At 33.8% G+C, this 23,958-nt stretch overlaps 3 protein-coding genes, 1 long non-coding RNA gene and 1 pseudogene across 16 annotated transcripts; 3 read left to right on the top strand and 2 right to left on the bottom strand.

Moving 5' to 3' along the window:
* Positions 1 to 126: 126 nt before the first annotated feature.
* On the bottom strand, positions 127 to 2,160 carry LOC131599464 (protein MAIN-LIKE 1-like). The gene is made up of 5 exons (XM_058871831.1): positions 2,149 to 2,160; positions 2,015 to 2,078; positions 1,713 to 1,909; positions 958 to 1,635; positions 127 to 846 (listed from the first exon to the last, which is right to left on the bottom strand). Exons 1-5 carry the CDS (start codon positions 2,158 to 2,160, stop codon positions 127 to 129), a joined length of 1,671 nt encoding a protein of 556 aa, XP_058727814.1.
* Positions 2,161 to 2,468: 308 nt separating this feature from the next.
* Positions 2,469 to 5,449, top strand: LOC131632364 (F-box/kelch-repeat protein At3g06240-like). Its single transcript, XM_058903121.1, has one exon. The coding sequence runs from the start codon at positions 2,563 to 2,565 to the stop codon at positions 3,706 to 3,708; it is 1,146 nt and encodes a 381-aa protein (XP_058759104.1). The 5' UTR covers positions 2,469 to 2,562; the 3' UTR covers positions 3,709 to 5,449.
* On the top strand, positions 4,251 to 5,449 carry LOC131632374 (F-box/kelch-repeat protein At3g06240-like; annotated as a pseudogene).
* Positions 5,450 to 8,771: 3,322 nt separating this feature from the next.
* LOC131599353 (F-box/kelch-repeat protein At3g06240-like) lies at positions 8,772 to 9,745 on the top strand. Its single transcript, XM_058871767.1, has 2 exons — positions 8,772 to 9,000; positions 9,099 to 9,745. The coding sequence occupies exons 1-2, from the start codon at positions 8,772 to 8,774 to the stop codon at positions 9,743 to 9,745; spliced, it is 876 nt and encodes a 291-aa protein (XP_058727750.1).
* Positions 9,746 to 19,081: 9,336 nt separating this feature from the next.
* LOC131632324 (uncharacterized) lies at positions 19,082 to 23,594 on the bottom strand. 13 transcript variants are annotated; one of them, XR_009292980.1, is made up of 11 exons: positions 22,707 to 22,997; positions 22,598 to 22,636; positions 22,377 to 22,478; positions 22,039 to 22,208; positions 21,701 to 21,884; positions 20,955 to 21,147; positions 20,765 to 20,842; positions 20,597 to 20,670; positions 19,969 to 20,052; positions 19,795 to 19,896; positions 19,082 to 19,595 (listed from the first exon to the last, which is right to left on the bottom strand). It is a non-coding gene; the product is annotated as an uncharacterized LOC131632324 (long non-coding RNA). The 13 variants fall into 13 exon arrangements; XR_009292984.1 differs by having other exon boundaries at positions 20,792 to 20,842; XR_009292964.1 differs by adding an exon at positions 23,325 to 23,594 and having other exon boundaries at positions 19,969 to 20,842; positions 22,707 to 22,852.
* Between the last annotated feature and the right edge of the window lie 364 nt (positions 23,595 to 23,958).

The raw sequence follows: 23,958 nt of genomic DNA, 5'->3' as shown, positions 1-23,958 counted from the left end.
GTTGCCAAATGGATTATAAATAATTAATCTCAAACTATAAGTCTTATAATAATACAGACGTCTACAAGTCTCATAACAATACATAAGTCTCAAACTAATACATAAATATAAACATAAAATGTGACATCAATCAGACTCATGGTCATAAGTAATTGGACCTTCCATAGGTAATGGTCCGCCCTGTGCAAGTCTGAGTGCTCTAAATATCTCCAGAAACTGTTCGTCTTCAGGAACAGCCTGATGACGCTGTAAGTAATGATGAAGCTCATGAGATATATATGATAATCTCGGGTCTGACGGTCCTTCGTCATAGACAGGCACTGGTACCTCCATCGGCTGATCACCTCTTGGTGCTCTCAATATAGGATGTGACACCGTATAATACCACGCCAAATAATCATCGTCTGTCTCATATGGTATGGTGGCAAACGCATCTGGGGGATCATCGTGGGATCGGGTCACCTGCAACACACTCTGCCTATATGTAGCCCACTCAACATCCACATCAAGTGTGTCTACATTAGGAGGAGCAGTCGGTATGTACTGTCTGTATCCAAACTGAAGCAAGCATCTGTCAGGTAAATATAGAACTACAGTACCAAACCACTTCAAACCACCCCGATACAAACAGATATCATCAAAAGGACTGTGCACCCGATGATCCTCAAAAGGGCGCCAGGCAATATCGTGAGGAGTCAACTGATCTAACACAGCTCGGATGTCAGCCACTTTTTGCGTCCCCTGCCTATATTCCCATTTCATCGCCCTAGCCATCGGACTATCAATGCCAAATAACCCAGAAGTACCTCTCTTTCCAACAGTTGGAAAGTACTCATGAATCCAACACTGAAACAAAAGTAAAAGTTACTATTATAAATTAAACTAAATTATAATAAACTAAATTAAACTAAAATATTATATATTAAGTATAATTAAATAATAAGTAAAATTTTAAACCTGAAGAAGAGAGGCATAACCGCCAAGCTGCTTGCATGAATAAAATGAGGCATCCCCTAAGTATCTGTACAGAGTAACCAGTGCAGCTGCCCCCCAGCAATAGCTTCCACAAGTATCCAAATCTCTCAAAAGTGGAAGATATTTTGCCTCGACAAGAGTAAAAGTCTTGTCGGCAAGAATGGTACAACCTAATAGCAACATCATGTATGCTCTCATAGCGCCTGTAAAGTTATTCGCAGCTCTTTGTTGCTCAAAAACTTGCTTCAACCAATCCAATTTATAGTAAGGACCCCTTACAGCAGAAGCCTCTGTAGTTGCATCACTCAGCGAAACACCAAACAACTCAACAGCTAGATGGATAGCATCATAATCGGTGACAACAACATCGGGGTCAACCAGCTGGCCCCTAATCGGTACATGAAGAAGACAAGAAACATCGTCTAGCGTGATGGTCATCTCGCCGAACGGCATATGAAATGACGATGTTTCAGGATGCCATCTCTCAACAAAAGCAGATAATAGATGCGTATCTACCCTCGACAAACTAGTATGCTGCAAAGATGAAAGGCCAGATGCAACTAACCAATTTTCCATCTCCCTTGGGAGCATTGCCGGAACCCATCCTATTAATTTGCTGCCATGTGCAGCAACCTTTAAGGTCAGCTTTGGTCGTCTCTCCTGAAAATAATTTGTAATATATGTTAATATATAAATACATGTAATTTAAAAAAACATTTAAGAAAATATTTACGTACCTCGCCCAACCATAAATGACATGCAACGTGTCTCTGATATCTAACCAATAATGATGTATCAGTAGGTCCTCCGGGAAATGCCGGATGCTGCGGACCAACCTCAGGAGCAGCTCCCTGCTGTCCCTCGCCATCAGCCTCTCGACGTTGTCTTCCTCTTTGACGCATTCCGTCGATCGCACCTCCTCTTCTTCGAACCACTAAAAAATAAAAAATAAAATAGTTAACAATTAAATAAAATGTTATTAAAAATAATATATGATATTAAAAACAAAAAAAACTAAAAAAAAATAGGAACCGGATACCCAAAGGCTGGGTTATCCGGCTGAGGTCTAGAAGAACCGGAAACCCCCTTGTTGGGTTATCCGGCTGAGACAAAATGAACCGGAAACCCCATCATTGGGTTATCCGGCTATATACGTAAGAAAACAAACAGAACCAGAAACCCCATAGCTGGGTTATCCGACTGAGAATTTTAAAAAAAAAACTTACTTTTTCAATGAATGCTGAACCGGAACTCACGAGGCTGGGTTATCCGGTTTTTGGTCAAAAAATTTCCCTCTTCAGAACCACTGGGCAAACGTGAAAATGAGTAAAAAGGTGAAAAATTTGGTAATTTTCACTATTTATACAAGGGTAAATTTGTCCGAATTTTTTTTGGTAGGGGTATTGGGATAAAAGTTGGGATACAGAGTATAATTTTCAATATAACTGGGCTGTGGCGTTGGAGCCCAATTCCTCTTTAATCTGTATCTCTAACCTAGAGGCACTGTATGTCTGCAACTCAGTAAACGGACAATACAGCGAGCAGAGAAGAAAACTTGCAAACAACATTTTTCTAACAAGATCGATCATGTTTCTTCCTCATGAATTGATTATCGAAATCTTACTGAGGTTGCCGGTAAAGTCTCTTTTACGTTTCAAGTCTGTTTGTAAGTTGTGGTTTTCTCTCATCTCTCATGATCCCCACTTTGCAAATTCACATTTTCAACTTAACTCTACAACACACACTCGTAGAATTCTATTAATATCATATTCAACTCATCAATCTCTATCCATAGATTTTGAAGCATCGCTTGACGATGACAATGCTTCTGTTTCACACAACCTTGATTATATCTTTCCAGAGGATTTTAGAGGTTTTGAAATTAGAGGATCATGCAGAGGTTTCATACTTTTCTGCAGTTCATTAAACATCTATATATGGAATCCAACCACTGGAGTTCACAAACAAATACCTTTATCTCCTTTTGGTTCCAATGTTGATTCCAATTTAGACAATGAATATTTCTATGGTTTTGGGTACGACCATTCAACCGAAGATTACTTGGTTGTTTTAATGTCCTATCATTATTCAGATGATCCTACATTACACTTGGAGTACTTCTCATTGAAAGCTAATACATGGAAAGAAGTTAAGGGTCCTCACTTCCCTTATAGCTCCGAGATTGAGCCCACAGGTGGGTGTCTATACAAGGGAGCTATTCATTGGTTGGCTTATCGTTATGATTTACAAACTGATGTTATTGTTGCATTTGATTTATTGGAAAAGAAACTTTCATATATGCCTTTGCCACATCCTTTGCAATGTGGTGGTTTGTGGGTATATGGAGAATATCTCAGCGTATATACTGAGAATGATACTGATGATGAAGTTGAAATATGGGTCATGAAAGAATACAAAGTGAACTCCTCTTGGACTCTTGTTCTTACTATTGATCTCAGCGTTTGCCCAAATGTGGCCTTTTCTCCATTGTGCTGTACAAAAAGTGGTGATATAATTGGGGCAGGTGAACGCGATAGATTGGTGAAGTATGATAAAAATGGACAATTTCTCGAGCTACATTCTTATCCTAAATACGATCTTATATGCAAAATGACTATGTATATAGATTCTCTGCTTTCACTCCCTGGTGATGGTGATAACAAGCAAGCTTCAGTAGATGACAGAAACAAGAAGAATGAGGTTATGAAATATCCCCCTTCACTATTTTCTTGATATTTATAATGAACTAGATCATAACTCATAATGTTACAATGGCTATGTATGTATAGTCTTTGCAGTGAAGTGTTTAAGTAGATGAGGTTCTTCTGAATCATATGTTTGAATGGTAACAAATTGACAGTTTTGTTTGTGTGATTCACTGTTATTTATGTATGTAGCTGGATTTTATTCTAATATATGTTTTGATTATTGCTTGAAATTGTCTTATAAGATAAATTATTCCAATGAGTTTAGCAGATTGTATACTGTTTGAATTTTTATAGCTATCTACATTCTTGTATTAGACCCTGATGGAAAAAATTTGACTTGGCTGAACTGAGTCCTAATAAACTAGCGAAGGCTTCCAAAAGAGCTAATGAAAATGATTTGAGTTCTAATTTATATTGTAGTGGCTGCTAGAAATTGTTTAATATAATTAAATATATGACGAGAGTTTATGCATATTGAGAAAGATCAAAATCAAAATCACAATTACATGTCGGAGGGGATAACACATATATTCCACTTGAAGTTACCTATCGGTAATCCTATTACATATGCTGTGCAAAAGTGTTCTTTGCTTTCATCATATAATTTATGGAAATTTTACAAGACCTTCCAAGTGTGTTTGTAAGTCATGGTTTTCTCTTATATCTCATGATCCCCACTTTGCAAATTCCTATTTTCAACTTAACTTTGTAACCCACATTGGTAGAATTCTATTAATAGAAACTTCAACTCATGAAGCTAGATCTATAGATTTTGAAGCATCCTTGAACGACGATTCTGCTTCTACTTCACTCAATCTTAATTTTATGCATCCTCGTTCTTTTATTTTTATTGAAATTAAAAGTTCATGCAAAGGGACTGTTTTTCAAACGTGTATCTACGTAATCCATCCACTGGATTTCACAAACAAATACCTTTGTACCCTATTGATTTAGATTTCTAATGTTTCTGTTTTCTATATGGTTTTGCGTATGACCATTTAATGGATAACCACTTGGTGGTTTCAATGTCCCGTGATTCAAATGCAGATGTAATTTCATCACATCAAAATTTTTTCTCATTGAGAGTAATACATGGATAGAAATCAAGGTTGTTCATTGGTTGGCTAATCGTAGTGATTTATCGATAAATGTTCTTGTTTCTTTTGATTTAATGGAAAGGAAACTCTTAGAGATGTTGTTGCCAGATGATTTTGATCATGATCCTACACCTATAGTGATTTGTGGGTATTTGGAGAATTTCTTAGTCTATGGGCTATAGGAGAGGATACCATTGAAATATGGGTTAGGAAAGAATACAACGTGCATTCGTCTTGGATTAAGACTCTTGTACTTCCTCTTGATGACGTTCTCACTCAGTACTTTTCTCCGATATGCTGCTATACAAAATGGGGTGATATTATCGGAACAAATGGTGGTACTGGATTGGTGGAATATGATGACAAAGGGCAATGGTAGAGCATCGTTCCTATTGTAACGATCCAAGTGGATCCCAAGTGGGCATGTATATAGAGTCTCTGCTTTCATTCCCCTATGACAATGGGCAAGCTTAAAAAGATAACACAAAGACAGAGGTAGTGAAAAATTCGCCTTCATCTTTTTCTTATATTTATAAGTATGTTGTATTATGACCTCTTGGCTGGCTGTATTTGTAGGTTAGTATGGCCCAGTATGCCACATGAGCTAATGTAACAGGTTTATTGAAAATGTTTACAGTTTTGTTTGGTGATTTATTGTTATTCCTTGAAGAGTCTTATGTTAGTACAAAAAGTTACTAGAAAAAGCAATCTATTAAAACTAGAAGAAAAGATTATATGAAGACTTGCACAATAAAAACTAGTCAACCAAGTAGTTTGATGATAGATTGAATGAAGAAATATAGTATAAAGGGCTTATTCTCTCATTGTTCAATAAAGGGAAATACATATGCAAGCAGTCATCTAAAACCTTTTCCAATGAAGAAAATGCAACAATAAGGCAGAGATAATTTTAGAAAGTTGGTTGGGAGGATAAGGAGCTCACTTAATTTTCATTCCTATAACTTTAATTCTCTGTGGTCTCCATCTATAAGACAAGCTTAATGGTGACAGTTTAGTCATCATGGAGAAGTGAACCTTAAATTGCCAAAGAGTTCACTAAATTTAAATTAATGAGCTACATATGGATTTATAAGACTTTAGATCAGAAAATACAACAAAATTAAATCACCCCATAATCCTAAATAGAACAACAATTACAACTTAAAGTCCTGAAACTTTATTCATTGAATAAAGTGAATATATTGACAATCACAGCCATTGAACCAACAAATACAATGTGTCAGTATTTTACATGTCAACAGTATAGTTATTGTAAAATTCCAAATATATTTTGGAAATTCACCAACATGTTTGCTTATAGAAAGATTGTCATGTTGAAAATTCACGTCTTCAGAGTGATGCAATTGGAGAAATTGTTATGGATAAACTATTTCTATTTGTCTTAGTTATTGGGGGAAATTATTTCTACACATCCTGTGGTTTTGTTATTTCTTATAAGTTTCACTGCTTTAGCACAGAGAATGAACATTGACTCTCAGTCAATTTGATATTAATGACCTCTTTTTGATTTCACTAATTGATTGATCTGTCACTGATGGATCACACCTCTTTTTTTTTCATATTGCACATATCAACCTTTTGCCAAATTGATTTAGAGAGTGCCTTATTCTGGTGTTTGCCTAGATGAGTGATTCTCATGTTTGGCTTTGTCAGGCAGTGGTTCATGTTGAGTGGCTTTGTCAAATGCTCAAACTTCATCAGTTAAGTTGAGATTTAAAACTGCTTATCCATCTTGTTCTAATTAGGAAGTGAGTGTTTGCATTTGACTTGATAGGGACCTATGCAAGCATTCTAAATATGCCTTGCTAGTGGCTTTGTTGCAAGAACTTAATTTGTTAATGTTAGGATCAATGAAGTTAGTTAGTTACTTATTTACTTTATGAAGTAATTAACCAACTTGTGTAGTAAGCTAACTATAAGCCATCAAAGTTGCTTTGCATGAGAGCTTATTATACCAAGTGTATACATAACTGGTATTTAGACCCAGGTTCGAGCTCTCTTTTATCACAAAATGCAATTTTATTTTTTGTTTTTTATTGCATACCTTTTGAGCTTGTTTGTACTCATCAAGATTCTTTATTCTTCCATTCTTGTCCTATCAATTTGTTTCCTTGGGATGGACATGAGTTTTAACTTTAAACCGCCATCCATTTCGAAGTTTGACTATGATCATTGGGAAGAACTCATGGAGAACTTGTTGCCTTCAAAGGGTATTGGAGTTTTATTGAAGAAGGTATTGTTTAGAAGCATTGTAGAGCCAAAGAAAGAGAAAAAATAAAATTAGAGGTGATTGAATTGTTTTGTATTGATTCAATGATAAGATGATTATTACAATGAATAAATGATACACTTTATATAGTGATCATGATCAAGTAACAAATCTTAGCTAACTTGTAACAAAACTAATTAACTAATTACTACTTATAACAAATATAACATCTAACTCTAACACCCTCCCTCAAGTTGGAATATGGATTAACATTTCAAACTTGAAAAAAGAGCAATACAATCCTAGAAAAAAATACAAGGAAGAAGATTCATAGTGCTAAGCAGCGCCTAGATTTACGACTGAGAGTCAAAGGAGCTCTAAGAGCCACGATCATCGCTCAGGATGAAACCACGATCTCATAATTAAACTCAAGTAATCTTGGTGCACTGACTCACTGCCATAGGCGTGTGGAGACATGTGTTAGCTCTCTCCTGGGTGAAGTTTCCATGACACGATGGACATTAAATGTGTGTGTTTCTAATGCCATAAACTCCCTGTTATCTTTTCAATGGAGTCCTTCCTCTCCCTAGAGCATTCTTCCAACAAATTATACTACTTCAACAAGGCTCACACAAGGATCGGTCTAGAGGATTTTACATAAAAATTCCTTGCTTCATGGCTTATAGTAAGGACCTATGGGAAATTTTTTTTGCGATGGCCAAAGAATCGATAAGACCTTCTCGGTCTAAAGTCCCAATACATCTATAGACATCCACTCGATTGGTTAACAAGTGGGCATCCGCTTGGAGGCATCGCACAAAAGCATGACCTCATCACCATCTCAACCATTGATATTCATCCAACAACTCCCTGTGTCTCATGCTGGAGCAACTGGTGACAAATCTTATTGCCATCCCTATATAAGTGTGATTCTAGATCACACCCTAATATTCATTCATCCACACGCTTACAAGTTCCACTTTTCTTATTCATTTGATATGTATTTGTATGTAATATTAAAATTTTCTAAAACATGTAGTAATTGTGGTATAAAATTAATATAACCGTATAAAATATATATATATATATATATATATATATATATATATATATATATATATATATATATATATATATATATATATATATATAACAACAATTAAAGTTCGTGCTCTACACATACATAATTTCTCATGCACCCATATGTCTGCACTTTTATTTGCATTAACGCGTGTAAAATATACTTTTCATTTATATTCATGCTACACTCCTTTCACTTTTATTTAGTAATGCCAACTACACAACATATTGTTATGGGTGCATCCAAAAGTTATCCATTTGGATGAACTTCTATAACTTTTACTATGTGATACCAAATGAGCGATATATGATAATGAGTGCGTCCGAAAGATAACTTTCGAACATTGCTCTGAAGTTATTTTTCGGGTACATTTTAACTTTTATTGAGTAAGATCAAATGAACAATTGATGATAATAAATGCGTCCGAAGATAACTTTTAGACACAAGTATTTTAGAAATTTTATAAGATTTTTATAAGAATTTCCTGAAGTTCAATAAAAATTTAAAAAATAGGTTTGTATGCTTTAAGTTACCACCAAGAAGAGAATGTTAGTTTTGTGATGAAATGTTTCTTTGGGCAGTATTAGTAAAATATAAGTGGACTGTTGGGTTGGAGCCCAATTCCTCTTTCATCTTTCATCTCTAACCTAACATAAGGCTCCTGCAAACAACATTGGTAGATGAAATGTTTCAAGTCTGTTTGTAAGTTGTGGTTTTCTCTTATTTCTCATGATCCTCACTTTGCTAATTCACATTTTCAACTTAACTCTGCAACACACACTCGTAGAATTCTATTAATATCATATTCAACTCATGAATCTCTATCCCTCGATTTTGAAGCATCGCTTGAGGATGACAATGCTTCTTTTTCACTCAACCTTGATTCTATCTTTCCAGAGGATTTTACAGGTTTTGAAATTAGAGGATCATGTAGAGGTTTCATCTATGGAATCCATCCACTGGACTTCATAAACAAATTCCTTTATCTCCTTTTGGTTCCAATTTAGATGCTGAATATTTCTATGGTTTTGGGTACGACGATTCAACCAATGATTATTTGGTTGTTTCATTGTCTCGTATTGATTCAGGAGATCCTCCGTTACGCTTGGAGTACTTCTCATTCAAATCTAATACATGGAAAGAAGTTGAGGGTCCTTACTTCCCTCATGGATTCCAGGAGGATGAGCCCAAAGGTGGTTTGCTCTATAAGGGAGCTATTCATTGGGTGGCTTATCGTTATGATTTACAAACTGATGTTGTTGTTACATTTGATTTAATGGAAAGGAAACTTTCATATATGCTTTTGCCGACTGATTCTGACGGTAGTCGTTTGGAGTGTGGTTTATGGGTTTATGGAGAATTTCTCAGTGTATATACTAAGTATTACTATAATCATACAGTTCAAATATGGGTGATGAAAGAATGCAAAGTGAACTCCTCTTGGACTATGGCTCTTGTTTTTCCTTTGTGTTGTACAAAAAGTGATGATATTATTGGGACAGATGGTGAAGATGGACTGGTGAAGTACGATAAAAGTGGACACTCTCTGGAGCAACATTCTTATCCTAATTACTATCTTAGATGCGAATTGACTATGTATATAGATTCTTTGCTTTCACTCCCTGGTGGTGATGGTGACAACCAGCAAGCTTAGGAAGATGACACAAACAAGAATAAGGCTTTCTTGATATTTATATTGAACTAGAGCATAGCTCTTACTGTAACAATGCAGGTTTCCCCAAGTGGCTATGTATGTAGAATCTTCGCATTCATGGTGAATTGAGAAAGCTTTAGAAGATGACGGACGCAAACTAGAAGAATGACGTTCTGAATCATACGTGTTTGAATGCATTTGTAACACGAGTAAGTGTACTATATGAGCTAATGTAATATGTGATGAAATGTTTATTGGTTAACCATTTGTAACATGCTTATTGATAACATTGACATCATTGTTTGTGTGATTAACTATTAGTCATGTATGTAGCTGGATTTTATTCTAATGTTTTTTCCTCCACTGTTTGAAAATTATTCTGATCAGTTTATCCATGTTGATCAATATCAAAATTATAAGGTTTTGATTGTTCTCTACTTTCAGTGGACTCTAATAATTTGGGTGCTTGTCCTTTCTGTGTTTCAATCCGGGAAAGAAATTTAATTTCAAACTAATGATCTATATATGATCAATTACGTGAATTTTAGTACTTTAGATTATAGGAAACATTAAAACTAAACAAACTCATGAACCTAAATAGTGTTACAATTACAAATTGGAGTTTTCAAATAAAGGGGTTTAAGTAATAGAAAGTGCAGTTTGCAAGGTGATAAGCTACAGTGAAAGGTGTTCATTATTAAACTGTTAGGAATAGACATAACGCAAAGAAGATGTTTACTGAATTTTGATTAGATTTGTTGCATATCTTCTTTTGAAGTGAAAATTTCTCTGGCTTCCAATTAAAATTCTATACGGACTTTGTCTAATTTTACCTTGACCTGTTTTTATCGGGGACAAGATAATGATGAAAGGTTGGGAATATTATATTGTGTTTATGAGTTGATATTAAACCATTTTCCATTCTAATAACAAAAAACCAAAACTTTAAAAGAGCGTTAAAGGCTTGTTTCTAATTAGGTGTCATTTGACAAAATAAACAATTAGCTTAACCTGTGTTGCAAGTGTGAAGTTCCATGATTGCAGAAATAGGAGCATGGAGTAGATTGTTCAGAAGTGTTTGCTCCTGTTAGCAGATTGTATAGTGTGAGAATGATGATAACTATTGCAAATGATACATGAGTATATGTCAAATTTGCATTCTTGTATGAGACATGAATTAAAAATATTCGGTTATGTTATTTTTTCCTTTGATTTAGTGGAAAGAGAACTTTTACACATGTCTCTTCCAGATGATTTTGACCATGATTTTTACCAAGAACCTACTGATTGTGATTTGTGGGTATTTGGAGAATTTCTGTCTATGGGCTATGGAGGAACGTACTATTGTTAATGTATGGGTTATGAAAGAATATGGACTGCATCCGTCTTGGACTAAGACTTTTGTTTTGTCTATTGTTGCCATTCTGACTTCGTTCTTTTATACGATATGTTGTACTAGAAGTGGTGAAATTATTGGAACAGATAGTGGTGAACTCAAGTGGTTAATGAGTTTCACTAAATCATAAATCATTTTGGAGAGACTGAATTTGAATCTTGGTAAGATCAATCTTTGACTAGACTTTACTTACCTCTCAGTCGAAGTCGATCTTCAAATTACCAGGACCTCTTCCTCTGAGAATCAAATGGATAAAAGACCAAAATAATTGATGAGCTGCACATAAATCTACAAGACTTTAGATAATAAGAAACAGAAAAATTAAATCTCAAATCTTAAATAATGCTAAAGTTAGATTTAATTCTCAACACCTTATTATGCGTAAACTTAACACATCTGCATAAATTTATCACAACTTAAAAGTATTAACAGTTTTTTTTTGTGACAAAAAAGTAAAATCTGGATCACACTCAATGTTCATCAAAGTATCTATTCAAGTGTTTATTTTTCAATGAATAAAACTAGGAAAAACAAGATAGATTTTTTTGATAAAATTTATCAAATATGTATGTTCTTTTCTCTGCTTAAGTAACAGTTTGCAGAGTCGTATACCAGGAAGAAAATTACTATTGGAAGCATTCTTTTAAAACTAGAATCAAAGTGTAACACCCCATTTCTACCCGGCAATTATATATAAAAATCAGAGTTTTCAAAATTTCTCAATAAACAAATGAGGCGTCACATAATCAAAACAAAACAAACCACCTCGTCGCATAAAGCGGATACATAGCACTTTCTTTTAACCAACTAAACAAATACTCAACATATAATACTTTTAAAAACAAAATAACTTCTTTTATTAAAACACAGCGGAATCACTTAAGAATATATTCAACAAAATATCTTCAGTTAACTTATCATTTTATCCAACCAAAATGAAACAATTAAATAGCAACATCATAAATAATATAAATCGTTTCCCCCCAGAGTGCTACGTATCAGAGCGACAACCGACTCGAGTAACGGCAACTAAACCTTCATACTTGAATACCTGCACGTTACCAATATAAAGGCAACAGCGAAACAAGAGAAAAGGGTGAGATATCAAATCATATAAGTGGGCGTATGATAAATTGCATGCTAGGATTCAGACATATAAAATCATCACATCACAAGTATCAATAGCTACTATACACATCATACTTCTACAGTTCATTAGTCTCACATACTTTTCACTACACAACAAGTCATAATCATGTAAATAGTATCATCTAAAAAATTTCACATATTCAAGTATGCACAAAATTCAATAGTATAATACTCAAAAGATTCAATACTATTATCCCAAATATATACACAATCCATCATAATCACATATTCACCCGTTTAACCAATTATATATCAAAACATCACCAATTTCAATTATCACATCTCATGTACACATGACAATCACATAAATGCATATATTCAAACATCACTTAACCTCAATGTGACTCAATGCAAGACATGTGACTCTATGCATGTGGTACCCAATGTGGACCCAAAGTTCCACCGCTTCCGATTCATATAGAATCTAGCCACGCTTCAGATCCGGACAAGATCAAAGCCATCAAATGTAAACATATAGTTTACCGCTTTCCGAATTCACTCTAGAATTCAAGCCCGCTTGTGTTTCAAAGCAAATCCACCTGTGTTTCAAGGCACACTATGATATGAATGTATGTACAATGTCACAAATATATGCAATTAAGATCATCTCTACCATCTTAACTTTCCGCATATCACAATAATTCAACTCTATGAATTATCCATCAATCGTACACAACATTCGCAACACACACACACATCATTAACATATAAGAGGCCAATTAATCAATTACGATTCACAAAATCCAATTAACTCTAGTATCCATACTATCTCATGTCAATTCACATTTACCACATATATATGAATATACACATTATCAAAACAACGTCATTGGTATAACATTATATTATTCTCAACATAAATATTCAAGCCAAAAACACAATTACGGACAAATTCTCAAAATACTATAATTTACCGATAAACCGAATAATTGATCCAACTTCAAGTATATCCCAATCAATTAAACTCATTGCAATTAATTTAACTATTAATTTAATCAACCAATTAATAATCACACTATATTAATTTAATTTACTTCAATTTCTACTCCATTTCCAATTTCTAGCATTCTTTTGCTCAAAACCATTTTTATTGAAAAGAGTATCACGCTAGCTTTCTAACGCCTCGAACGGAGACTCAAACGGAGTTACGGTTCAAAAGATATGAATTGTTAAGGTTCCAATGAAAAAAAATCAAACACCGACGTTATACACTAACAACTCTAAACATGTCAGAATTACTCAAAACAAATAAAAATATGACTCTTAATAATTCAAAACAACTCTGACAACTTAGTGTCGACTCTAACAACTATATTGACAACTTTAACAACTCTATTGACAATTCTATTAAATTATTATAATTTATTTATAAAGAATATTTAAACCAAACACAATTACGGTCGATTCGTAAAATATCACAATTTCAACAAAATAACATCACCACGTTAATCTACTAATTAAACTTAGCTACCACGTGGATTTTCATCAAATTCTAGATAACTAATTATACCGCTTAATTCGGTTATTTCGATCAAACGGGACTGTTTTATATTATCAGTTCTATATTCACTAATGTTATACACTTACTATTGTTTCTAATGAGGAGGGATCAAATTACACCCGAAGAGTTACACCACGAGTTACACTCATTCAATAACTACATTTTGAATTAATATTTTTTAAATTCAACCATTGGATTGAACTATAATATCATATAGATCATACCTATAAAGTTTGAGCTTAATCTATAATGATTTACTATGTCATTGAATTACATCAAAATTAACGTTATATGAAAGCTCATTTTGACGTTAATCTTTGGATATCTTGATCGTATAACAAATCATTATAGAATAAACTCAAACTTTATAGGTATGATCTATATGATATTATGTTTCAATCCAACGGTTGAATTTAAAAAATATTAATTCGAAATGTAGTTATTGAACGAGTGTAACTCGTGATGTAACTCTTAGGGTGTAATTTGATCCCTCCTCGTTTCTAATTATATAAATTACTACTGAGTTATTTATATAATTTCTTTACCAATGTAACACATATTCATGAATATTACAAGAACAAAATAGAATAATGAAACAGTGGGACAAGGCAAAGGAAACAATTCCATACCAGACAAAAACAGAGTAAACCGAAATAATGAAGGGAACAATGCAAGACATCCATCCCCAGTTAATTTTGCTTCTTATGACTTACTAGCAAAACAACAAAAATGGAAGCAGCCTAACATGGAAGAGTGCCGCTAGGCACCCCCTTGATAGACTTTGGTTGCTGTCAGTCAAAGGCCTCATTGCTAGCCGTCAAGGGACTGGTACCTTTACCCTCGTTTTCTATTCATTTCCACACAAAATCTTAATCAAGTAACAGTAACAGTACCAAATATCACTATTACCTAATTCCTTCAATCGAACAGCAACATGTACAACGACAATCAAAGGAGGCAGCATCTTAACTTCATATTACTCATAGTATAAATTTCAGTTTTTCCAGCAACTATTAACACAAGATAATGCAATAAATCTACACACCCAATTACTCTCATACAAAGTTTCATAAGCCCCATTATAGGAAGAGAACCCCACCCTTACCTTATCAATGGAAGCAGCTCAAAGGGTCTCTATTTGCATCTTCGATTTGGAACCATTGATGAAAATCTCCAAGCTTCTTCTTCTTCTCCATAGTCTTGCCTCTTTCTCTTCTATTCTTGTTTTCTTCAAAAATGACAACTACTCATTCTCATCTCTAAAACCCTAATTTTATCATTCTAATTGGGCTTAGTCTTTCACTTCTTTTTCACAACTAATTTAGGCCCAATAAGAATAATAACTCAAAATAACAATATATCACTTTTAATAATATTCCATTAATAATATTCCATCAATGTAATAATTCCAACTTATAAATAATATTATTCTTAATATTATTTTCCGACTTCAATTTAATAATTTCAAATATGCCATTAAATAACACCAACAATCCAAATTCGACTAAATCGAATATTTCCGGTCTAATCTTAATTACTCAGAAAATTTCCAAAACTTCAAATATTATTCCAATGATATTTCTAATACTGAAAATATCAAAACTCTTAATTAAATATCAATCCGCTATCCCGAACTAAAACCGACTAAATTGTCTCAAAATACAAAAACTTCACTAAACACTCTGAACGTCTAGATTAAGCGAATAGTCAAATTTCCGGGCGTTACACAAAGCATTAATTCTATTCCATTCCAGCTACTTCGTGGCATACATTCTCTTTGGTCTCCATCTATAAATGAATTCTGCAGCAGCCATACACCATGACACAATTGTCCTTGATTGAACCAATACACTTTCTCAACCACCAATACACTTCCCACATTGTACTGTACTCCTTCAAATCACTTCATACACTTGTCTATTGGTATCACACACTGAGAAAAGAACAAAACTTGAAACTCAGGCACTAAGGCAATCCGAATCGCAACGCATCCAAATAGGTTTGGTGTTAAGCCCAACAAAGCCACTATGTGTTACCTTACAATCGCTCATCCAAGGAGGCCCAAAGCAAGAGAAGTTACCAATCTATACTTGTCTTCATCTTCTTTGTCGGAGTTAGCGGATGAAACCGCCATTGAAACGCTTGAACCTGCTGCTCACTATCTCTATGTAAAAAAAGGGAAGTAGTCGCCAATCACTGCAGCGGCCTATCAGTAAAGTCTTCTATCTGGCTTTATCTTTCTGTCTTCTATGAATGTCGTTCAATTTTGCGTCCGATCTTCTCAAAATAGTTCTTTTGCTCTCTAAGGATTAAGGCGGCGAACCAGATTTTATGATCGAGAAAGCGACATGCCTAATGTATTCAGTGTTGGAGACTTGGAGTTCTAAAAATGAAGCAACTGGCCCTCCAGAGAATGATAGAATCTTGGTCTCATTGACTCACTCTGACAAGGACAAAGATGAGAACCAATCACTAATATTAAATCCAACGGCGGGCTGTGAATACGAAGCTAAATTCTACAAACCAGGAGCAGCTGGAGAATAACAGGTTGTATATACACCCGGAACATTTTTTCAACAAGTGATGTTCATTGCTTCACGATGCTCTTTATTATATTTCTTTTAACAGTAATATTTGTCATCAAAATTTGCTTGATTCTCATGTTGCTCATAAGAAATTGCTGGTGGTACAATGCTACCTACATGCGTAGATAAGTTGATAGAGTTGCATTATTTCACTCTATAATTAGGTAATGAGGTAATGATATATTCATGGGCATTCACCATTTATTTTATATTTATAATTGTATTGTATTATGAAATAGAAACTCTTAGGTGACTGACTACATTTGAAGGTTATTATGTGCCAGTGCCCAGTATGTAGCATGGGCTGATTTAATATTTAATGAAATATTGCTTCGTTTACTGTTTGTAATATGTTTACTAAAAATGTTATTATTTATTTGTGGGATTCACTTATGCACGTGTAATTGGACTGAGTTCTTTGTGAATAAGAATAAGTTTGTTTTTTGAATAAGGGTTTCAGAAATTGATTTGTTTTCATTAAGTGTAACTATTTAGTGTAATTACTTGGATAGCCCTGTAAACTCTATTTATACAATAAACTAGTAACTAACCCGTGCGTGTGCACGGGTTCTGGTATGGGACGCGCATTCATTCATTTCAGAAAAATAATAAAAAGTTTTTTATATCAAATTGAAATATAGAAGTTTTAACGTTTAAACAAAAATATTAAATTGATAAAAAAAATTTAAGAATATATTTTATTTATAGAATATGGTATAATATTAATAAGAAAATAATGTTTCAAATATTGTTTAGATTCTACTTATTAAACATGAATAAGAGTAATAGGCAATTGAATGTATGATATAACAATTAAATAAAAAGTTCAAATCAATGTTTTAAAACCCGAATTGACCCAGCCGGTTGAACCGGTTCAACCTTGAACCGTTGTCTAATCCGGTTCGGTTTGGACCAATAAATGGTTAGGTCTATAAAATTAGGATAAAATTGCTTCAAGCGCAAAATAACAGTAAAATCGGGACCGGTTTTGATGAACCAGACGGTTCAAAAAATCAAAGATAATTTTTTATGTTTTACTTCATTTTATTTCTTTGTTTAAATCTAAAAAAATAATTATAGCAAACATTTAAAATTGTATAGATGGAAAATAAAGAATAAAATTGAAGGACACAAGACAATTGTAAATGTAATAGAAAGAGAAGAAATAATGTAATGTATGTGGACACAGGATAACCGATGTTGGTATGTAAAGAGATGTAAAAAATTATACTGATGAATAACTTATGGCTTTGAGTTAAACAATTAGGACAAATATATACATATTGATCCTTAACTAATTTTATGATTTGTTATTAGGTCATACATTGCATTCTTCTTATTTTGTAAGCTTGTTTATTAGTATCGTATTTATTTGAGAATTTTATTTTACAAATTATGATATAAATCAATTTTATTAGGATATTTAATAATATAATATATTTATTAATTTTTTTAGTTTAAATTTAATATACGGTTCAATCACGGTTGAACCGGTTGAACCGATTGAACCATGACCCACATGTTTTAACGGTTCTTTCTCCGGTTTGGTTTTTAAAACATTGGTTCAAATATTTCACGAACACTTCTTTAAACAAATTAAAAATAAATTCCATGAAAGTGGGATGTTACTTACATGTGCGTTATTTGTGCGTTCACACGTTACTGGTATGTTACCCGTGCGCTCGCATGGATTTTGGTATGATTACCCGTGCTTTCACACGTTACGGGTGTGTTACCCGTGCGCTCTAACAAATTTTGGTTTGGTTACCCGTGTATTCACACGGTACTGGTGTCTACACGTGCGTTCACACTTATTTTGCCCTGATTAACCGTGCGTTGGCACGGGTACTGTGTGGTACATTGTAATGTTATCATTTTTTATGGTTATTGAAAAAAAAATTAATTGAATGTATAATTAATGAAAAAATATTTTGATCAGTAATTTCATGTTCCCGTTAATATTCAATATTTGTATCGGTAACTGTCTGTTTACATTAGTGTTAAACATTTTGATCAGTAACTTCATAAGCACGTTAAAAGTTATATATATATATATATATATATATATATATATATATATATATATATATATATATATATATATATATATATATATAATAGTTTCTTTAATGAGAAAAAAAAAGAATTAACTTGATATGCTATAGTCCCCTATTTGATAGCTGGTTTTACAGGAGAATAGTTTCTTTAAAAGTTTCTTCAATAAAATTATAATTTCTTTAAAATCGTTTAAACTCAATGAGTGTTAAATAAATAAGATGCTAGTAATATATCAATGAATTTTGCAGTATAAAATATGTAATTAGAGATGAGTTAATAATGTATATATAGTTGTATGAATAAAGCTTTTAATTTATATTTTAATTTTCAAATAAACTTAACTGATACATATATTTATTTTTAAATTCATACATTATAAAAAAGTAGTTGTGACTTATTAAACATTTATTCTTTATGGAACCTTGAACACTACCATCTAAGTTTATCTTAATGGGGTCTTTATTTGAATCATTGATAATATAACAGAAAGAAGAAATTCATTTTATTTTTAGAAGAAATTAGTCTTGCAAGCTATCATGTTGATCTTTAAGAGTGAAGTTCATTCATATTTCAATTTGGACTCTCCAAAAGCACTTTCTTTCTTATTTTATTTGCATTCTTCTATCTAAATATAGACTAAAATGCAATTCAACTCAATCAGCTTATGACATGTGACATTTATGAAATGTAGACCATGTATACATAACCACTGTATCTAGGATTGAAGTTTTGACATCTTCAAGCCAACCAACATCGTCCCATTTTACATTTGGAACCTGCATAATCCATACTTTAACAAATTCATGCATTGAAGAACTTGTTCTCCCATAAGACATAGTACATACTAACGTGAACAAATTTCAACAATAAAAAATGATATATTACCACTCAATACAATTGAGAATAACATCACAAATCCTTATTGCTTAATTTATCAATGGAGTACCCAATGCTGACACATTTCTTTTCTGCAATCGTTCCAAAGCATTCACCAAGTCTTATTTCCCAAGTTTCCTTTGCGGAAACTTCGAACTCGTTGTTGTCCTTAATCAACTTTGAACAAAGAGAATTATATGCACCTTCAGGTTCATTTTAGTCTACTTCAGCATTGCTGCTGGGATATAAGTTGGCACCAGCATCACCTATTACACGCACATAGTCCTGGGCATGAAACCATATGTCTGTCCATTACTGCATAGGGAAGAAAGCAATCACCATCAAAGAAGTATAGTTTGTATCTAGTTAAATGATCAAGTTCTTATTAAGAACTCAAATAAAAACCAACAGCTCAAGACATATCAGAGGTCGTCGTTCTCAAGGCACGCTTTATTGTATCAAGCAAATAAAGAGAATAATGTACCTGTTCTCCATATTAAGAACGAAGGGCATTCTTAAGAGCTAGTTCATCGGAATCTTCTTCTAGTTTCTCTAACCCAAATGCATCATCACCAGCATTCAGTACCTGATACGATAATCACCAGTTAGTTCTCAATCAACAACTCAACTCCAAGTTAACAGGTGTTAAGATGAAAACCTTTCCAAGAAGTGCCAAGTAATCTTCGAGATGATGATAGTTCAAGCGAGATCCTTCATCAAATGGTGGAAACCTTGTGATTACCTGTCATGTGTCATAAAAAAAACTATAAGCATATATAGATTGAACCTTGAAAAGAGAGTTTTAGTGGCCAAAAAACACTTTGAATTCTCAACAATGGAATTGGAATTTTGGACCACAGTTCCAACAGGTTTTAAAAGCCATTGAACACCCAATAAAAATTTATCTTCGACCAGTATTTGGCACATCGTGTATTCAATGTTCTTTGCCTATAGGCAACACCAATGTGATTTTTCCAGGATACATTATGGTAGAGCTAAGATAATTGCATAGAGGAAATACAGAGAGAATAACAGTTTTTGCTATTGAATGGTATTTGGGCACAAAGCGGGACTCTTCCCTTTCTACAACTATCAAAACAGTTCACTAACAAATTCTACCATTAAAACCAAATCATCACAGAAACTCAGCTATAACAATTCAAAATCCAGACCTGTCCCATAAAGTACTAAATTAGCAAATACAATTACATATCCCAAACTCGACAACATGTCAATGACACCAGTTTTTTTCCTTAATTTCAGAAGGGTTGGGAAATAAAGCATACTGCAAAAATGAAACAGGAGGGGTAGCTTTAAGAATTTCATCAGATGCATTTATGCCAGAACTTGTACCCGGATTCTGCTTTGAATCATATAATAGGTGAGTTTAAATGAAATAAGTCAGTTAAGAAATAGAAATATATTTGTTAGTATTGCAAAGAAAGATTAAAGACCTATAGTGATAGAGATTTTCGATGGACCTCAGATTTGGGCTGCAAGGGCAGTGTGTCGTGTTGGACTTCATTAATTGGCTGTAACGACATAAGAACAACATAGAATTCAGTGATTAACGACCAAATCAACTCGTATATCCAAAACAATAGCAGCATAGGAGAGTGTGAGATGAAGAATTTAAAATGAGACCTGCTCCTTTTGTTCTTGAAAAGAATTCAAACAAACCACACAACCTTTGACACTTCGATAATCATCTCCGCCTGCCCCTTTTGTGAACTGGAACGTTGGGATTTCTTGGATGACGGATTCGTCGACACCGCGGTTCCATGTCCTTGGAGAGAACGCTATTATTTTCCATGTCCGCAGATTTGTCGATGTCGCGCTAATCCAATAGTCAAAGAACCAAGTGAGAAACCATGCTACCGAGAGTTGTTTTCAGACTATAACCAAGACATCACATAATTGTTTCCTTATAAAGAGGAGTCGACGTTTTAAGCATATTTACAACTTCAAAAATGTTATCTCTTGAGCTTACTTCACCTGCATTTTGGGTAATGATGTGCAGCACAAAGTTTAACTGTTACCTTATTTAATGGTGCCTGCTCTAAAATATCTTTCACAGCAAAAACCATTCCCAAGTTATATAAATCCTTATTAAATGTCAAGTTTTATATGCTTACAATCATATAACTGTAAATTTTAACGACATAAACAATTCATTCGAGATAGCTTACAGACGTAACCGAAAAATATACAATATAAAGCTGCTATGATTGGCAAAGGTATAGAAGCAAAAACGACCCCAAATTTTCCCGATTCAAAGTGAAATTATGTAGCATGAGATATTATTAAGTAATTAAGTAAAGATAATAAAAGCATCAAGTTGCACAGATTGTAAAATCATGAAATAGTGCGGAGATTCTAGTCTATCATACCAAATACAGAGAAGAAAATCATAAAACCGGCTGATATATGGATGACTCTTCGGCTTCCCACTCTGGTCAAGGCCAATAATCCAGAGGCACAGTATTCGCTAAATGCTTTTGTCGATAAGAAATCTGTTGTGCTTCTTCATCAATCCACGCCGGTGTTTACCATGTTACGGTTGCTCCACACACGCTGGAATAACAAACCATTCAAAGCCAACATCAATATTTTCAAAACATCAAATCAACAAAAACGGTGAAATCATAAAACAATATCGATAAACAAATTTCATTCAATTTAGAATTTCTTGAAAATCAGAAGAAATTATCGGCATTAGAGTTCTCACCCCTTAATATGCTTTTGTAAGGATCCTGTTGAAAATAAAAAGCATGAGAAAAGAGAGACAAACACCGATCCCGGTATCCCACACTTGAAAACTGGACCAGAATAGAGGCATTGCAATGTTGAATTCATATAACGGATATTTCCCAAATTGAAAAGACCAGGCGTATTTCCCTGCCCAGAGAAAAGGGGGGAAATCAAATATTCAAACATAAAAAATATTCTGATTCAATCCAACCTCATGGTTATTAACTTATTATGAATTTTAAGAAAATCTGGTTTAAACTAAAGCAAGAACTATCATGAAAGTTGCCCAAGAAAATAAAAAAGCATCAAGAGTACCTTGTTGCTATAAAACTTAGCCATTTGCCAACTTTCTTCAACATTAAAAATCACATGATCACCATGCATATATAGTTGTTGTTTGTTCCCAAATTTCAAAACCTAAACAGATCAAATAAAAGAGAATAGGTTAATAACAAAACCTAAATGAGAAAGTCACACATAAACCATTTTGTGTCAAAGTAGTTTCTCCACGTTCAATACAGAATTTTATCGAACACCTGGTGGGTCAAACGTGAAAGAGGAAGGAACCCTAAAATCTGCACAAATAAAATACCAATTAATATAAACACAAAATGAAAACAAAAGTACATATCTGACATCACAAACCTTGTAACGAAGATGATTAAGTTTGCGAGGAAGAAAAAGACCGCCACAAGTTTGCGAGAAAGATAAACACTGATGTCAACCAAACCCATAAATCTCACCACCACCGACGAATCTTCCCCCTTCCGTGTGAGCCAACATCACCAAACCTGAAACAACCAATACTAAATCAAAATTGAAGCAGTTCGAAACTCAATAACAAAAATGAACAAACACGAGTAAAAGAGAAAGAACGAAGAATCAGGAGATATTTCGAGAAAAAGTTCGTAAAAGAGAAAAGAGAAAATTAATTTGGAAATGTTTGATTGGAAGAAGAGAAAGGACAGTACACAAAGTAGATATAGAAAGAAGAAAACTTAGAAACCCTAAAAGCTAAAGAAGCAAGATTCAAAATTTAAATTTCAAAATTAAAAAAGAGGAACAAAAGTTAGAAGACGTGGAGGATATGGCATAAGAAAATTGAAGGGAAGCTTGATAAAGCTATCCACGTGCTGCATTTGTGAGATAGCAGGGCAAAATTGGAATTTCCAGACCATTCATCTTTCTTATATTGTAGATAACAACGAGAAAGGTATCAAGCCAAGAATTATTGACATGGTATCAGTAGGTTTTTGATCAAACCTGTGAGTTTTAGGTTAGTCTTGGCTTTATTCGGCAACACCCCACTGGGTCGCTCTTGAAATCATCTCGGCAGATCTCGATTCTTGGTAATCACTTCCCGGCTTGCGATTGTGATTTCTGGTGCTTACAATCGTTTCTCGGATCCGTTCTTTGTAGTGCTCACAAGCTGCAATTTCGTTGTTCCTCCAAGTTCGCAAATCGTGTTCGGCTTGGTCGTGTTCTCGTATCGGTGTCGGCAAGTATTTTCTTCTGTGTTTGTTTGGTTGTTTTCACGTTGATTAAAAAGGCAATTGTGTTTGGTTTTTATGTGTTTCACGTTGATCAGGCAAGGATGTTATTCTGTGTTTGGATATTCTTCTGTGTTTTTTTTTTTAATTTCACGTTGAAAAAAAAATTGGTTAAGTGCAAGTGAGTCTTTTGGTTAAGTGCATCAGTTTCTTTTGGTCACTAGCAATCAATATTGTTTCTATGGCATCCGAAATAGACAGAGACCATATTTGTGTTTGGTTTACCAGAAAGAATTATCCGACTTAGGAATTTCAGTTCAGAATGCATGTCAAAGGAAAGAAATTATGGAGTCACTTGGACAAGGTATCTAAGGCACCGACAGAAAAAGCTGCTTTAGAAGAGTGTG

The sequence above is a fragment of the Vicia villosa genome, linkage group LG1 (genome assembly GCF_029867415.1).
Source record: "Vicia villosa cultivar HV-30 ecotype Madison, WI linkage group LG1, Vvil1.0, whole genome shotgun sequence".
NCBI lineage: Eukaryota > Viridiplantae > Streptophyta > Magnoliopsida > Fabales > Fabaceae > Vicia > Vicia villosa.
The sequence above is the reverse complement of the archived record's forward strand: the minus strand, read 5'-3'. Positions and strand labels throughout refer to the sequence as shown.

Coding starts and splice junctions, on each gene's coding strand:
- LOC131599464 (XM_058871831.1), bottom strand. Junction 1,910..2,014: donor CCGGATAACCCAGCCTTTGG/GTATCCGGTTCC, acceptor TTTATTTTTTAG/TGGTTCGAAGAAGAGGAGGT. Junction 1,636..1,712: donor GTCATTTATGGTTGGGCGAG/GTACGTAAATAT, acceptor AATTATTTTCAG/GAGAGACGACCAAAGCTGAC.
- LOC131632364 (XM_058903121.1), top strand. CDS start 2,563: ATGTTTCTTCCTCATGAATTGATTATCGAAATCTTACTGAGGTTGCCG.
- LOC131599353 (XM_058871767.1), top strand. CDS start 8,772: ATGAAATGTTTCAAGTCTGTTTGTAAGTTGTGGTTTTCTCTTATTTCT. Junction 9,001..9,098: donor CTTTCCAGAGGATTTTACAG/GTTTTGAAATTA, acceptor GTTCCAATTTAG/ATGCTGAATATTTCTATGGT.